This window comes from Ammospiza caudacuta, chromosome 4, assembly GCF_027887145.1.
Source record: "Ammospiza caudacuta isolate bAmmCau1 chromosome 4, bAmmCau1.pri, whole genome shotgun sequence".
Classification (NCBI taxonomy): domain Eukaryota; kingdom Metazoa; phylum Chordata; class Aves; order Passeriformes; family Passerellidae; genus Ammospiza; species Ammospiza caudacuta.
Genome location: NC_080596.1, coordinates 46,959,303 through 46,977,402, shown reverse-complemented (window position 1 = coordinate 46,977,402; position 18,100 = coordinate 46,959,303). Strand labels below are relative to the sequence as shown.

The 18,100-nt window shown below is 36.8% G+C and overlaps 1 protein-coding gene across 1 annotated transcript in view; it reads left to right on the top strand.

Annotated features, from left to right (window-relative positions):
- The first annotated feature begins 642 nt into the window (after positions 1–642).
- Positions 643–18,100, top strand: part of FAT1 (FAT atypical cadherin 1) — a 94,361-nt gene continuing 76,903 nt past the window's right edge. The window contains exon 1 of the mRNA XM_058803051.1: positions 643–3,923. Coding sequence (XP_058659034.1) covers positions 656–3,923 — 3,268 coding nt within the window. The 5' untranslated portion in view covers positions 643–655. The remainder of the gene's footprint in view (positions 3,924–18,100) is intronic.

The window sequence follows — 18,100 nt, the reverse complement described above, 5'->3', positions numbered from 1 at the left end:
TAGTGGTGCTTGACTTTTTTTTTTTTTTTAATGATAAGCACTACTCTTGCAAGGGCAGTCAGAGCTGCAGGGAATACAATACAGAATTATTCTCTATTCTAATAATAATATTTATAATTCTTGTAAAGAATTGATGGTGATACCAAGCCAACTTTTGCAGTTTACTTCCACATAATTGCATATCAGTCATTTTACAATCTAAATTAAATGAGGGAGGAGAATTTTCTACTAGACATAATTGTCATATATGAAGTAGAGAACTGGAGTGAATGTTCACTACTCCAGATTAGTTCTGACCTACTTTGTTTGCTCACAGCAGACAGCATTGATATATTTCTTCTAGCATGTTGCTTCATGGGAATGTTCATTTGAACTTAGCTCTGTGTTCCTCTCGTGTTGTGTTAGTAATTCCTAGAATTTGATGTAATGGATTCTTGGCATTTTGTAGGAGTTTTTAATTTATCTGTGTTTCTATTATTGCAAATAATTTTGACACGTTCTTTAAGAAAATTATATAGTCTAAATGTGTAACCTACAGTTTTCTTTCAAGCATGAATTCTGAACTAAGCATTATTGTTTATTTGATAAACTTTTGAACAATCATAAGCCTTACTACATCTCTTTCTTGTTTCAGGGTTTCTTTGTAATTGCTGCCATGGGAAGATACTTGACTATGCTGCTGCTGCTGATGCTGCTGGTGCAGCATTTTGGAAACTGTGAAGGAAATCAAAGGCCACATCATGCTCCATCAATGCAATTTACAGAAATACAGTATAATGCCACTGTGTATGAGAATTCAGCAGCCAAGACTTACGTTGGGCATCCAGTGAAAATGGGCATTTACATTACAAATCCACTGTGGGACATAAGATACAAAATTATTTCTGGTGACAGTGAGAACTTGTTCAAAGCTGAAGAGTATGTTCTTGGAAACTTTTGCTTTTTGAGAATACGGACCAAGGGAGGAAACACAGCTATCCTTAACAGAGAGGTGAAGGACCATTATATGCTGACTGTTAAAGCAGTTGAAAAAAATACAAATGCTGAAACGCGCACAAAGGTCAGGATACAGGTACTGGATACAAATGACTTGCGGCCTTTGTTTTCTCCAACATCTTACAGTGTTTCTTTGCCTGAGAACACAGCAATAAGGACCAGCATCGCAAGAGTCAGCGCGACAGATGCAGATATAGGAACAAATGGAGAGTTCTACTACAGCTTTAAAGAAAGAACGGATGTGTTTGCCATACATCCAACTAGTGGAGTGATAGTTCTGACTGGTAGACTTGACTACTCGGACACAAAACGTTATGAGATGGAAATTCTTGCAGTGGACCGTGGGCTGAAGCTGTATGGTAGCAGCGGCATAAGCAGTATGGCAAAACTAACGGTTCACGTAGAGCAAGCAAATGAACATGCCCCTGTCATTACAGCTGTTCCATTGACTCCATCAGAGTCAGACCCAGATCCCACGTATGCAATTGTAACCGTAGAGGACAATGACCAGGGTTCGAACGGGGAAATAGCATCATTAAATATTGTTGCAGGAGATGCGCTTCAACAATTCAAAACAGTGAGGTCTGTTCCGGGTGGCAAAGAATACAGAATAAAAGCCATTGGTCCCATTGACTGGGAGAATCACCCTTTTGGATACAACCTTACCCTTCAAGCTAAAGACAAAGGGAATCCCCCACAATTTTCTTCTGTAAAAGTTGTTCATGTGACATCACCACAATTTAAGTCTGGTCCTGTCAGATTTGAAAAAGAGATATATAGAGCTGAAGTAAGTGAATTTGCTCCTCCAAACACACCTGTGATAATGGTGAAAGCTGTGCCTAGTTACCCACATTTAAAATATGTATTTAAAAACACACCAGGAAAAGTAAAATTCAATTTAAACACTCACACTGGTCTTATTACCACATCAGAACCCATAAAAGCACAATATGCATCCCATTTTGAACTTGAAGTTGTGACAAGTGACAGAAGAGCTTCTGCAAAAGTATTAATTAAGGTACTAGGCATGAATAGCAATCCTCCTGAGTTTACTCAGACGTCCTATAAGGCCTCCTTCGATGAAAATGTGCCAATAGGTACAAGTGTCATGAGAGTGAGTGCAAAAGACCCTGATGAAGGGGAAAATGGTTATGTGACCTATAGCATTGCCAACCTAATTCCTTTGCCATTTGTGATAAACCATTTCAGTGGGATTATTAGTACCTCAGAAGACTTGGATTATGAATTGATGCCAAGGGTTTACAATTTAAGGATTCGAGCCTCTGATTGGGGTATACCGTATCGCCGAGAAGTTGAAGTTCCTGTTACTATTATTTTAAATAACTTGAATGACAATATACCTCTGTTTGAGAAAATAAATTGTGAGGGAATAATCCCCAGGGACCTTGGTGTTGGAGAACAAATAACAACCGTATCTGCTATCGATGCTGATGAGCTCCAGTTGGTGAGATACCAAATTGAATCTGGAAATGAACTGGATTTATTTAGCCTAAACCCGAATTCTGGAGTACTTTCTCTCAAACAATCACTAATAGATGGCCTAGGTGGTAAAATGTCTTTTTACAGTTTGAAAATTACAGCTACAGATGGAGAGAACTTTGCAAAACCATTGTATATCAACATAACTGTAGCTAATAGTCGCAAACCAGTGAACTTGCAGTGTGAAGAAACTGGTGTTGCCAAAATGCTTGCAGAGAAACTCTTACAAGCAAATAAGTTGCACAATCGTGGAGAAGTTGAGGATGCTTTCTTTGATACTCACTCTGTGAATCTGCATGCGCCTCAGTTTAGAAGTACTCTTCCCAGTAGCATTGAGATAAAAGAAGACCAACCTGTGGGCTCTAGCATAATATCTGTGAATGCTGCTGATCTTGATACTGGCTTCAATGGAAAGGTAGTGTATGTGATTTCTGGAGGTAATGAGGACAGTAGATTCATTGTTGATATGGAAAGAGGAGTGCTGAAAATTCTATCTCCCCTTGACCGAGAACTAAAAGACAAATATACTCTCAATATTACTGTCTATGATCTTGGAATACCGCAGAAGTCTGCCTGGACCCTTTTAGATATAAAAATTTTGGATGCTAATGACAATCCACCGGAGTTCCTCCAAGACAGCTATTTTGTTGAAGTAAGTGAAAACCAAGAGCCCAACAGTGAAATAATTCAAGTTGGAGCTACTGATAAAGATTTAGGGGCTAATGGAGAAGTGAAATACTCTCTTCTTACAGATACAGACAAGTTTACTATTAATTCTGTGACAGGAGTTGTGAAAGTTGTAGGGGTCCTGGATCGGGAGGAGCAGCACATTTATTTGTTGAAAATTGAGGCTAGGGACCAATCTACTGAAGAACCTCAATTATTTTCAACAGTTATTCTGAAGGTGGCTGTAGAAGACGTAAATGACAATCCTCCCAAATTCATTCCTTCAAATTATCATGTGAAAATTCGAGAAGATCTTCCTGAGGGAACAATTATTACATGGCTAGAAGCCTACGATCCTGATTTGGGCCAGTCAAGTCAAGTACGGTACAGTCTTTTGGACAGTGGAGACGGCGCCTTTGATGTTGACAAAATAAGTGGAGCCATACGTGTTGTACAAAGACTGGATTATGAAAAGAAACAATTTTATAACTTGACTGTGCGGGCCAAGGACAAGGGAAAACCCGTTTCATTGTCCTCTACCTGTTACGTTGAGGTTGAGGTAGTTGATGTGAATGAAAACTTGCACCCCCCACGGTTCTCCATATTTGCAGATAAAGGCTTCATAAAGGAAGATGCTCCTGTTGGCTCCTCAGTAATGACAGTTTCTGCTTATGATGAAGATGCAGGACGAGATGGGGAGATCAGATATTCCATCCAAGATGGATCGGGTTTAGGAGTTTTTCGAATAGATGAGGAAAAAGGTAAGGTGGCTTTCTGTTACTTTTATACACTAAACAAAATCAAATGCCAGGAAAGAGAGAAGAGAAGCAGCATTGTATTGTCACAGTTGATTTAGGTGTTCTTGTTTGGACTAAAAGATGCCACTAACAATGTGTATAGTTCTGTCTGCTACTTAAGTGAAATTATTTTTATACATTTAATAAGTAATTTCTCTCTAATACTCCCACTTCCATTCAACCTACCTAGAGCCATGCTTAAGTCTTAAAATCTATACCACCCGGAAAAAGTAGGAATACTCTTGATGTAAAATGGAGCTCTGCCTCATGTGAGTGCATACACTCTCTGTCTCGTGGACAGTGGGGCTGTTATACTTTCCAATTAAATTACATTCAATTAAATAGCATTATCTTTTGCTCCTTTTACTGGAGGTATGCATGGGTGTGATATTGCCATCATGCTGGTTTAGGCAGTTACTTTCAGAGTATACAGGTACTCATGTGGAGTTCAGTAAGCAGTGCCATCTTCATTGGAAGGCTTCTGCCAAAGAAAGCATTGATGCAACCTTAGAAGAACCTCATGTGAATCAAGCACTGAACTGTTGACTTATTGCATAAATAATGCATACATTGATGAGCAGTGTGAGAATTTTTCCAGTGTCATGTGTTCAGAAGAAACATAATTTTATTTTCAGTAAAATTCTAGTGCTGATTTTTGGCATTTTGGTGTGATGTCTATGTAGCTATCTATTCATTTATGTCTTTGATAAAGAGAGAGCATTGATATTTTGCAGTTATCTAAGCATCTTGAAATAAATTGAGGAGGAGTCTGGTGCACAATTTGTCTACAGGTTACATATAGGTAAATGATGACATATGTGATCAATGTCTTAAAGAATAAAAGCTTGTAACTGGGAATAAAAAGTGGGAATTATGTCTGATTCATCTAGTAGTCATTTGGTGTGTTCTCTGTGCTTCCCACAATTGTGAATGTGGGTAATAGAGACTCATGAAGCCACTTTGCTCTGTAGGGTTTGGGTGAACAAACTGTTGCTCATTATTTTTCTTCTCTAGAAAGTCTTTTATTAAATTATGTGGTTTGTGGCCAAAGAACCAGCTCTACAGGTTGAAATGTATCAATGCTTCTCTTAGCTTTGCTTTTAACAAAGCACATAGTTAAGGCAGTGAAACAGACTTTCTAAAAGTGGAGAATTTAATACTGTCTTTCCAAGACCTTGCAATTTAGCTTTTGGCCATTTGGTATGTGTGCAGAATATTCATTTGTGTATCATTATGCATTTCTCTTTACATAAGTATATTAAAGTTTACTGTGTGTTATGGTATTTTAGAGGTGTCTCTAGTTGTTCTATAGAATGAGTCTGAGTTTGGCAATGTATTATATGTGTGACAGGTAACAGTAAGTGAGAATGAACCTGTTTATGGGTATGTGGACAGGTGTGTGTGTTTTTGTGATGGTACTACCATGGCACAATTAGTTGTCTGCATGTGTTGCCTCTCTGCTTTTTTGGCACAAAGCTAGTTTACTTGACTAACAAATTGGTGTGAGTTTAAGTTGCTTTTTATCAGCTGGGTTTACAAAGCAGAGCTTGGGGCAAAGCCAGCTTCTGTTCAATAATATTGTCCAGAACAGTGGCTCTGTAGTTTCAAGGCATGGGAGAGGCATTGTCTCTATTCATATCTGGTATCTAGTGTTTGCACTTCTTTGGGGATGGAAGTAGAAGGATTTGGTGGGAATGGGGTGGTGGTGGAGAGGGGTTGCTAGTTTATGATATTATTGGACAAATTCCACTTATGACACTGGTGTGGGGAAGAAAGTGTTTATTTTGGGTTGCTTGATGTGTTTTTTCCATCAAATGGTGAGCTGAAGGAAAGAACATTGAGTATGTACAAACTTAACAATATAACTTAAATTTTGGATTGACCGTTTTATTTTGGTGAAAAGCCATCAAAATTATTCTTGAAGGACTCTTTATACTGCAGTGTCTGAATATTTGTCATATTTTTCAAAATGGACTGGCCTTGATACAGGGAGCAGACTGATTATCAGCCAAGAAAGTACATTGAAGAATTTGTGAAAGAGAAATTCTTTAAGCAACTTGCTAACTCTTTGAGCTTGCTGAAAAGTTCTTTTGACTTTACCCCTGAGCTACATGTCTCATCCTGCTGTCTTTGAAGAGCATCATACTACACTGTCAGTTCAAAGACAGATAAATCAGATTTAAGAACTTATTTCAAGTCAACATTAAACTGTTCAGTGGTTGAGGGGCTCTTTTATCCCTTGCTTATAAGAAATTAAGGAAAACAATCATATTTGCAGGTAGACTAGATGATGATAGAAGCATTGAATAGCTAGTTCCATGCATTGATTTTTGTTGACTTTTAGGTTGTCTTTACTATGTTAAGTTTATTTTAATTTTACAGTTCAAAAGGTAGGAAATAGTATTGGTGTTTGATATTTGGACCTGTAATTCTGGTATTTTCACAAGGGACTTTAATACATCTTTGCCATGAAGTCTTGAGATCTGTTTTCCAAGACTTACCTTTATTTTCAGTCATTGGTTTTCATAGGTTCTGTTTTCTGCAGTTGTGCCCAAACCATTAGCAGTCAATGTCTTAACAGGGAGCACCAAACACCAATATTTCCAAACTCAGGAGCTGCTTTGAATACTTAGTTCCCTGACTGCTCTGATGCTTTTCAAGTAGACGTAGAAAAAAGATATGTTAGGGGTGAATTTGGTAGTCAGTCATATTTTAGCTTTCTTAGTATTCTTAAGCCTGAAAAGGCAATAATGGTCAGAAAAGGAGTAGAATAAGATGATAAAAGTCTAGAAAATTGCAGTAGTTTCTGTAGCACCTATATCACTGTCTGTTTTTTGTAATGTAAAAAATAGGGCACACACAGTTAACAGGTTTTAAAGTATTCTTCCTTTCCTAAGCTAAAAGGAAGTATTTTTCACATGAAGTGTAATAAAGTCATGAAACCCATTTCCTCAGGAAGTTATAGAGATTTATAAAGTATGACTAAAGAAAATAAATGATACTAATGAGATTACTTTGAGGTTCAGCCTCATGCTTTCTTCAGCTCATAAACTGTTAACTGGAAGCCAAGGGGGTAAGGGAGAGGGATCAGAGGTCATCGCTCAATGTATGATTCAGAAGTACAGCAATGCATTGTGCCTGATATTGTACAGAAATAAAATTTAAATTGCATGGTAAATGAAGACTTTGAGATATTATATGAGAGGAAAAATGTTAAATGAGGTTTTTGTGCTGTGAATTTATCTAACAAAGCCATTTGTTTATCCTTTAGGTACGTATTCAGGAGAACTTGGAATTTAAGATAGCTTTTTATTTGTGAGTGGAACTGAAGGCTGTAAATTGAGATGATCAATTGGCTATATAAATTGCCTGCTAAAGCAGCAGTAAAATATTTTCTCAAAGAATTTGACAAGGAGTTGAGCACATTGGTGTGTATTAATAACAGAAGGCATTGTGTTGATGCAGATCTCAGTGTGCCACAAGAAAAACCCATGCACCATCTAAATCCCATTAGCACAGAACAGTAAAAGTGAGATAAATCATGTCAGTACCATGCTGCTACTTCGATTGAGAAAAACTCTAAAGAATTACAGAAGCAATTGCTGGAGCAGAACTAAAGCAGAAGCTCTGTGGGACCAAGGCAATACTGAAACTTCTTTGTCCCAGTTTTTATTCCAGTGGAAAAGGAGGGAAAAATAAGAATGTCTTCCTGTTTACTTTTTGGTTTTCAGTTACAAGAACAGAGCCTTTCCTTGGGTATTTGCACTCCTCTAAGGTTAACTGAAAGATGGAAGCTCTAGTTTGTAAAAACTGTGTTGGGAAGAGCTCATAGTACTTCTTCCAATTGTCTAGGCAGGTGAACAGTGGCTCTCACTGGGCTGGATGGAACATTATCATGGGAGCACCAGCATGTGCTGAGCAAGTGTCCACACTGATTTTCAGCTGTAAAAATGAGGCTGAGAAAAACTTGTAGCAGTTATCTGGCCTTCTCCAAAGAATTTTTCCAAGCAGATTGCTCTTTTTCTTGGGATATCAGGACTTCTAGCTTATGACTGAGTGCTGTTCTTATCATGTTTCAAGGTTGTTTTTTATGGTTTTACTTTTCTTTCTAGTGCTCAAAATTTAGATAGCTAAGGGAGCCAGCAGACTCTGGATGTGTAGATGCCATGGGTTATTTAGCCTAAGAAAGGACTCATTGAAATGCTTAGGGAAGATGGGAGCCCATCCTGGAAACTGATGTTCAGAAGTGAAGGAAAGTTTAAGTAATGAATTCCATGGTGTCTGTTATAACGAAGCAGTTGCATTTACAATCCTTATACATGCAGAGGCTGGATGTTAGATGTAGGGCCTGCACAGTAAGCTTTCAAGACACAGTGAATTTTATAAACTGATTATCAGAAACTTAGCAAGTAGTTCAACTTGCAAGGCTACCAGCAGGTGATTTCTAAACTTCTGCAATTGAGGAAATTTCACTGTACATACCCTAGTTCCAGAATGGTGTGAAGGGTGAAGTGACAGTCTGAACCTCATACATGATAACCTTGTGTACTGTTACCTTGTTTTTACAGTATGTAGTTACTTGATGCCAGGAATCTTACTGCTCTTTCATTAACCTGATTTTGAGTTATTAGGCCATAAGTGTTACAGAATAACAGTAATTCTGCTTTAACGATATGGACAAAGTTTAAGGTGATTAAACTAATTTGCTGACTTAAAAAGATGCATTACTGTGTTTTTTTAAAACAAAGATCTGTCTAGCCTGAGATACTGTCTTCAGTAGCACAGGCAGGGCACGGAGATAATGCTTTCTTCTAATACTTCCCCAGTCTCTGGTTATTTTGTATTTGGGGAATTTTCAAGTCACATAGTTGGTAACATTCACATGCTTATCTTTTGTGTGTAGTCTTCCCTTGGAACCATATAACTTTGAAGTGTAACCTTGCTACTGTGATAAGGAAAAATGAATCGTTTTGGTAAAGAATATTAAAGGAACAAGTAAAAAAAAAAATTAGCAGGGGCATATGGAAGAAAATTATTTTTATTGCACTATCTCTGTATGCATAAAATAGTGTCAATAAAGCTTAATGGCCATAGGATGCTATTTTTAATATTACTAAAACTATTTCCAGCTGGGAAGGCATTCATTAAGAAGAGTGAATAGGATTTTAACTGTGTAAAGCAAAGTACTGAATTATATTCAGAAAAGGAACAGAGCATGGCTAACATGTAATAAGTATGTCAACATTGCTTTGTAGTGTTCATGTAAATCCATTAACTTAAATACAGGATATTATTAACATTTGTACATAAGGGATAGCTTCAGGCTCCATTTCTTCGGTGGTCCTTGGCTTTTGAGCTTTTCAAAGACTGGCATTAGCAAAGTTTAAATGCCATGATCACCAGTGGAGCAGAAAACACGAGCATCCAGTGGATAGCTGTTAAACCAGCACCGTTTTCTGGAACAGGAACCAACTGGCTTGCACCTACACCAACAACTCTTGTACCTTTAGGAAGGGTGACTGTACCCAGATCATCTATTGGGAGTCCTAATCCTCAGTTCACTCCTAGCTGTGACCCCTGCTCTTTGAAAAACGGTACAAACCAAAAGCAATTTAACAGTACACAATTTCAAATGCTTGGGAATGCTTTCTGTCTGTTTCTTGTAAAGATACAGTCATAAAATACCTGGAGATAGGGGAGACATTTCTAATCAAAACTGAGATTAGTATGATTTGGTTTTAAGTTAATTGTAGTAAGCAACCTTACAAATACAGGACTTTCTTCACATTCTCTTGTTGAATGCTTCATCTTGAAGCTCCTTCTGTATACTTTGTCACTCTTATTGTATAAACCATGGATATAAACATCAGGATGTGCAAAAACTTAGTTTCAGTTTGAATTTTAAAAAAGGGAAAAAAAGACATCAAGAAGTTCTTAATAATTTCCATTCTACTATACAAATTCCATGTTACATGTTGTGACTTACTGTTTATTCTGAATCTTTGAAGATCTGTCAGATTGTAGTCACTGGAAACTATGAACAGAAAAATATGTTGAACAAATCTTATTGTAAGAAAGCAATGAAACATTAAATTAAAAATAGTAATTGATCAAGTGATGTTGATACTAGGGAAAGAATATTCTAGGTGGGTTTAATATGATTGACTAATTCTTAGAGTATCTTCACATCAAAGACTAAGTTTGTTTACAAACATTGTGACAATGGCATTTCTGCCTGGCTCCTGCCCACCGAGGCAGTCTCATTAGCACACAGGATTTGCAATTAAAATTCCTTGTGTGAATATTTTGACCAGTTAAAAGTGAGAAGTAACTAAGAAGAAGACCTCATAGAACGGGGTCCTCAGATAGCATTTTTTTTTCCTGCAAAGCACAGCAGTTCTTCCCAGCAGAAGAGAGAGAAGGGTTGACGGGGTCTCTAGTTCTGCAAAATGCTGAGTGGCTGCAGCCTTTTGCACAATGAAGTTTTACCCTAGCTAGCTCAGGTACATTATGAGTAAAGCTCAGAGTGCAGACTAATCTTGCAGGTATCTAATTAGCTTTTCAGGCACATTTCTTTCATCCTACGCTGCATTCTGTACAGCTGCATTACATTGTACTGAAGTTAATGATTTGCCCATGTAGCTGTAGCAATTAAATTTCTTCAGTAGCTGAGGCATACGTGTCCTAGAGTAAGAATTTAGATTATTCTGATGCAGTTTGAAGAAAACCCACAAAACCAACCCAAACTAAAAAAATTCCCAAGAAACCAAACCCCAAACCTAAAACAACAACAAAAAATAACCTGAACAACCCTCATCATGCAAAACAACCAAAACAAAAAAAAAACCAAACCCAGAATGATTACTAGGTTTTGTAAACTCCAAGTTAGGGTTAAATTCTTAAACTTATAAATGTTAATTTGGAAGGTTAATCGTTTAAATGAGGGGTTGCATCAGCACTTCAGTTTGCAATTAAGAGAAGACCTAATTCTAATGTATGCTGGAGATTTGAATGACATTTTAGTCAGCAGATGGGAGTTTTTTCATAATCTAAAGACTCAGATTATTTTTGGATTCTGGAGTTGGTGGTTAGTTGTCACACTGACATCTGGAACAGAATTTCAGGTCAACACCTGGAATTTGAACACAAACTGTTAAACTTAGTTCTTTGGGAAGCAGTACAAGGGCAAGGATCTATTTGTTTGAATGCTGTGTAATTAAAACTCTTGAAAGAATTTGAGAGGTGTATTTTTGTGTGTATCTCTGTAAAAGTGAATGTGGAGTTGGGGCTTTTTTTGTGTTTTGAGAAAGTTTGGGAACATACCTGTTCAAGAAATTTTAGTTTATCTGTGCTAAATAATAAAAAATGCCACTGTTCTGGAAGCATTAAGCAGTGTAGATCAGAGATGCAGAAATAGTAATTTCTTTAGCCTTCTCTGTGAGGATAGTTTTGTAAAAATAGCACTACTTAAAAAAAGGGGCAGGGAAAGTAAGGATTACTTTGGTAGTTAAGTGCTCTAAAAAGATATTTTAATGCTGATACATGTTAAGAATTTTTTTCTAGTGGTATATTTTGTTCTTTGTCTCTCCTTTTGGTGTTGAATTGAAAAAAATGAGCAGCATGAGAACATCTCCACTGACTCTAGACCAGGTCTGCACATTTCAATTCTCCTGCTGACACTTTTGTGAATCCTTGGCAGGAGAGTCCTTATCAAGCTTCTCCAGAACTACCAGAAAAAAAGGTTTTGTTGTGACTATAAATAATGAGGCCACTTATGGTACTGTGCCCACCCAAACACTATAACCTGTTTTTTAAAGCATTTATCCAATGTTTTTATGACCTCTGTTTCCTACCATAATTTTCAGTGGTAGTCAAGCATGCTATATATGGAGCAGAGGTTAAATTCTAGCTTAGTCTGCAAGATGGGAGAGACAACCATATCTGTGTGGGACACTTAAATTGAGGAGGCATACTTGTGGTTGTTAATTACAGATACTAAAAACTTGGCTAGACTATTTCTAAAATGAGGTATTATTTTCTGCTTTCTAATTAAGGATAACCCAGTGGGTTTGTGTTGTGTTCAGTCTGATGTTGAAAAGAGAGTGAAGCTGATGCAGAAGATGGTCTGTTTCATTTTGTTTTTATGTATTTTTCTTCAGTGGCATTAAAGCAAACTTGTGCCATTATGCAAGAAAAAACAGTTATGTTTTAAGAAAGTAACTATGCCTAAAGTGAGTAGTATTTTGAATTTAAAAAACATTTGCTTAAAATTTCATGCAACTAAAATATATTTTCCGCCAATTTGTTATGGTTTTAAAAATGAGTCCTTTGGCACATAGATTCTCTTTTTATGAGACAGTACAAATAGTTATAACACCAGCTTACTAATAATGATTTTTGAACTTCTAGATCTCCTCTAGTATTAGGAGAAATCTAAGAACTTTTAAGAGTATAGACTGAATTTAATACAATTTGTGTCTGAAATAAAAGAAATAAAAGACCAAGGGATGCACTGTCTGTAGACTGAGGACAAGGCCTGAATTTGCTGCTTTTCATAGAAAGCAATACAGGAAGTATTTTACTAGAAGATGACTAAATCCAGGTGTCAGATAGCCATGGTACCAGCAATCAAATAAAGTATCTCACATTCAAAAGTTAGTTTAAGTGTGTGTTAGTACTCCAGTTCAGAAGAGGTTGCATGGTTAACCTGTCAGGGACCATCTGCTTTTGACTGCAGTGTGCAGTTCTCTGCTACTCTACTGAGGGTGTGATTGTGTGCATTCTAAGGTCTAGAACTACTGGTGCCACTAGGTGAAACTGTGATATGATGCTGTTGCATTTGTGTTTCCTTTTAGGTGCATAAAACTAAGCCTGGCCTTTGGAACTAATTGAGTTTCAGTTTGGCAGGGGTTGAGGAGGCCTGGGTTTGGACCAAGGTCCTGAGCAGCCTGGAGCTAGGGAATTACTTTTCTTTCTTAGGCTTGAGGAAAACCATGTAATTTGCATTTGTGATGGTGGCAACTCCCAAAGTGCTATTAGGTTGTTAATGCAGCTTTTAGAATGTGTCTTTGGAAAAAGCTGAATTAGTTTTAGACAAACATATTCATCTTATGTTCTCTGTTGGCAGGGGCATCTTCCAAAGTAGTTTGAGTTTTCTTAGGTATCCTACTGAGTAAAACATCACCTTAGCTGCCAAATAGGGATCCCATACAAAAGCTGAGGCTCCCCTGCTCTACTGCAGGCATGCTGAAAGTAAGGGATTGTTCCTTTCTGAAAGGTGTTGATTGGGTTACAGCTTGGTTTGATGAAAACAGAGCTGCCTGGGGGCTGTGTCTCTGTAGGAGATGAACTGGGGCTGAGCCACATGTGGTCCCAAAGATTTACCTTATAAACAGCAATCAGTTCAGGCAGCAGAATAGATACTAAGGGCCTATTAACTTACTTGGGTCTCTCTTTGACTTGAAAAGTACTTGTGAGCGGAGGAATAATAAAAGGGAAGGGTCGCCAAAAGCTATGGAAGGTGCATTTTGCTATATCACTCTTGGGACATCTGTTAAATTGGGCATTTATTTCCTACTAAGCATCTGCTGAGCTTTTGAAGTACATATTAAGGTCAAAGGAGGGGAGCTTGAAATGATTGCATAATGTTTATTCTTTTCTTTGAAGATTTTAGACTTTAATCATACAGCATTTGGACATATTTAACAAAGGACAAACCTACATGAGCATTTGGCAAGCTTCCAGAACTTATTACATGCAGTAGTTGCAGCTTTAGAACTTGGATTTAAAAATACTTTGGGCTTTGCTGAAGCTAGGTTTTGCAGGTCCATTTTTTAATCTGTCTATCATTCTTACTGCATCTGTGACTTTATCACACTGGACATCTGAATGTGACCAAAAATGAATTTTCAATTCATCACTCTCCATGAGGCTCAAGAAAACAAAATCTCTAGCATTCCAGTACCATCAGAGAGGGATTTTTGGAAAAACTGAAGTATCCAAAGAATCTAGCAGCAGGAGTGCAACAAATCGTTTCCATGTTCAGAAATGAGGTTTCCCCAAGCTCATTGTGTTCTATTCATGATTTTAATTGCTGCTTCTTTTTAATTTAAAATCATTTGTGAACAAGGATAGTCAATATGTTAATGGTTCTTATAAGTAGTTGCATAGTTTGGATTGGCATTAGCGTTAGAGAGCAAACTGCTGGGTTAGTGGATATAAATTGACTTGACCTACTAGTAGTGGTCGTCATTAATAATTCGTTTGGCTCAGAGTTCTGTCTTTGCAAACTTGTCAGTGTGGTATTGCTGATAACAGAACTGAATAGCTGCTGTATGTTGGGAAAGTTACACATAGAAAATACAGTAGTTGCATTGCTTTGTTGACTAATCTTCTACCAAGAATAATCTTTTCTAACATGGATCATTTCCAAAATCTGCATGTATCTTGAATCAATCATTTTGGGTGTTTATAATAAAGGCAGAAAGCCTGATACCACCTCTATACACCAGAAAGTGAAAATGAGTGAGTTTTGGTTTTGAAGTTGCTGATCATAGAGTGCTTGTTAATATTTTTTGTAGGATTTAAGGCTTAAAAGGTTCTTATATTACAAATTTCAAAATACAAATTATGGATTAGCCTTCTAATTTTAGTGTTACTGGTAATGTACATGAGCATTACAGAATTGATACAGTCATGTGAGTGAAAAAATGAAGATTCCAGTAACGTAATATGCTGTAAGTGAATAAGAGTAAACAAATAATATGCTAAAAATGAATACAGACTTCCTGTATGTGTTGCCTGTAGTTCTGGTTGTATTTATGATAGAGAAGGAGTTTGGTAGTTCAGCTTGAAAGACTTTCAGTGCCAAGAAGTTTATGATGGAGTTATGGATTATGGAATTATGAATGTGATTTTAATGTTGGTATGTTGTCCCCTCCATTTCTCTAAACCTGTGAGAGTGACATGTATAGCTCTTTCACAGGGAATACATTTCCATTCTACAGGGGGTTTGTATTTATGTTTTTTTAACCCTCCTCCCCCCTTTGCCTGTAGATTTGCCATGACAGGGTATATCCTGTCTGTATGAAAATTAGAGATTGCTGTGTAATGATAAGGGTTTAATCTGCAACGAATCAGACATGTGGAAACTTCTGTCTGTGGAATTTTCTGTTTGATCTGAGAGGAATGCCCTTGCTGTGCCCTTCCTGTAATGAAAGCAAGGTATAGTGAATCAAAGTGATTCTAGATAAGATTGGAATGCGTGCATTGGTTATGCCTCTATTATATTTGGTGTTGCAATTCTGGCCATATGTATTATCTTACTATTCAAAATATTAGCAGCATAGTTCATCTTCTTCAAAGATATCTCTCTCTGTTTTAGCTAAAAGTGCTATAATTTTATTGATGAAATATGAGTTAATTACTTAGGTTTGAACACAGAAATTCTTGCTTGCAACAACCAATATTGTCAGCAAGATATTGAATGAACTATGATAATATAGCATCTTTTTCTTACCGTAAATAATTTTACAGTATTCACTTAATCTTCTGTTTTCAAGATTTTGTTGGTGTGCCATTGTGAGAAATAGCTAACAGTTTCCCTCCATCATTATTTCAAAACCAGTTAATGATTAACAAATGTGCAGCTGCCTGTGCAAGGAATGTTACTTACTTTGGGAGGGGGGAAGGAAAGATTATTTCTTCACATAAGAAGTCTGGTGTGATAGTTCACTTTAAAGGTAATTTAAATATTACAGGATCAATTTCAGCAGATTAATCAGAAATGGGAAAATGACCTGTGCCTTTCTTTGATTTTTGGTTATATCTATCTTGTTTCTACCTGTACTATTAGTTAGTATAGTAATATTTTGTGTTGCCTATGTTTGTCCAGACAGTAGTTTTAAAGTAACAAACTATGTAAGAAGACATGGCAATTTATTCTTAAGTGTATGGATACAGGCAGAACATGGCTTTAAAAAAAAAAAGTTATAACATCTAAGCAGTTCATAGTCCAAACTATTTTACACCATTCCTAATCAGATTTCTGAGTGGGGCCTTGTCTGTTAAGTACAGAGACCAACAGATCAGGAACTGTGCTTGTAAATGTAAAAACAAAAACTATCATAGAATTTGCACTTTTCAATTAGCTTTTGGCTTGCTTCAGATTGTTCATACTGAATGGTGAAATTTTGTACTGAAATTTTGAACTTACTTGAATCTGTACAGTTAAGGTAGAGCAGGAAAGCGTTCAAAAATTGTTAGTGGAAAATGAGTTGTCAAGTTGCCATTGACTCAAATGACACATCAGCTTTAATGTGCATTGTTTAATAAGAAGTTAAGGGAGTGACAGAGCGAGAGCAAGATTACTGCTGATTATTGGAATAAATGTTTGAGTGAATATTGATTCAGTATGTGATGATGGGAGGAAATGGAATAAGACATACATGCCATTCTATTTCTGTAATTCCAGGAATCATAAAAAATACTTTGGAAACTGAGTCATTCAGTCTAGTCAAACACAAGAATGACCAACATTTGAGAGTCTCTTTTTGACAACAGCTATGCACAGATACAGAGATTTGAGGAGGTCTCCTGGTGCAACTCAGTCTAGTTGCTGTGTATTCTGTGAATTTCTTAAACAAGGAAGAAAATCCTCAGTGGTTAGGACTAAAATGCATTTTATGTCTAAATGGTCTACTAATTACCTACAATATCATATTTTTCATTTACACTGTTCTAGTGTTGACAGAGTTGATCTACTTCTTTATGACAAATTATTGGTTTGTGAAGCAATTATCACACTAATTTTCTTCGGTATTGTTTTGAAGGGTGCAGTTATCTTCAGCAAAAAATGTTTCTGTGGAGAATAACTAAAGGCTTTTTCAATGGAAATTCTCTCAGAGAGACTCTGTGGTCTTTGTTCATCCAAATGCCTGCAGGTTTGCTTAGTAAGCAAAAAAATGAATTAAATTTATAGATTTTTATACTTTTTAACTGTAGCTTGCATGAATTTCTACTACCATTAGTAATTTTTTATTCTGGAGAGTGTTAATTAAGACTGCATATGCAGTTGTCCATTGTTTATGTGAGAAAAACTGAAACGATTTCCCAGCAAGCGTCCAGGGCCCCCACAAATAAGTATGCTTGACATCTGATAAATGATCTCTAGTTTTCTAGTTACAAGTCTTCTTTTTAGATGTTATGTATTGGTTCTTCAGTGCTCTAAGAATTTGCTTGCAAATTGGAGGATTTGTCATTTGCTTGATACAGTAATCCTAAGCAAAGAGAATAAACTTAATTTTATGGTACCAAAACTATTTGCTTTCAGGGTTCCTCTGGCTTTAAAATTTCACTCAAAACCAGACAAGTTCAGAAATGTTTCTCTGTATGGCCTTGTGTTTAGTTTGATTCATATGCAAAGGCAAATAAGGCTAATTAAAAATTAGTTTAACAGGTACTCATCAATGTAGAATCCCCTCTGGAAACAGGACCAGAAATAAAGTCTGAATAAATAAATGGATACTTTGTAGGTTAATACATCTGACTTTGTCAGAGCAAGGATGAAAATGTCTTTCGATGTCACTGAATCCCAGATGCTTTCATTCCATGAATTTGTCAATTTGCTTTGTTCTCCTAGCATTAGCATGCCCAGAGGTGTATCAGATCTTCTTTGTACACAGAAATCTGCTTGGGAGCAGCACTTCTGTTGGCAGTAATTAAGTGCTTTTGTTTTCTATAGCTACCTGGTGCAGTAACATGAACAGCAGTAATAGCCTGATTTCCAGAATTCCTCAACATGCTACCTCCTTTTTGATAGATATCAGTATCTTTGCTTGCTCAGAGCTGGTCTGGAAACTATCATTGCTAACCAGCAGTTTCTGCAACTGAAAATATCTTGGAGACTGAAAGCTTGAAGCAAAATTGCAGTAGTCCAAACCACAGCCATGCATAAATAATACACACATGTGCTAAACAACAGTTTTTTTGTGGTGGGTTAGTCATGAGCCAGAGTTGTTGTGGAACACAGCTGTAACAGCTTCTTTCTGAAGGATAGGACTGCTCTGTTTGACTTACTGGGCCTTCAGTGTTTCACAGAAGTAATAAGGGGTGAGCTGCAGTTTCAAATTTCCACCAAAAAG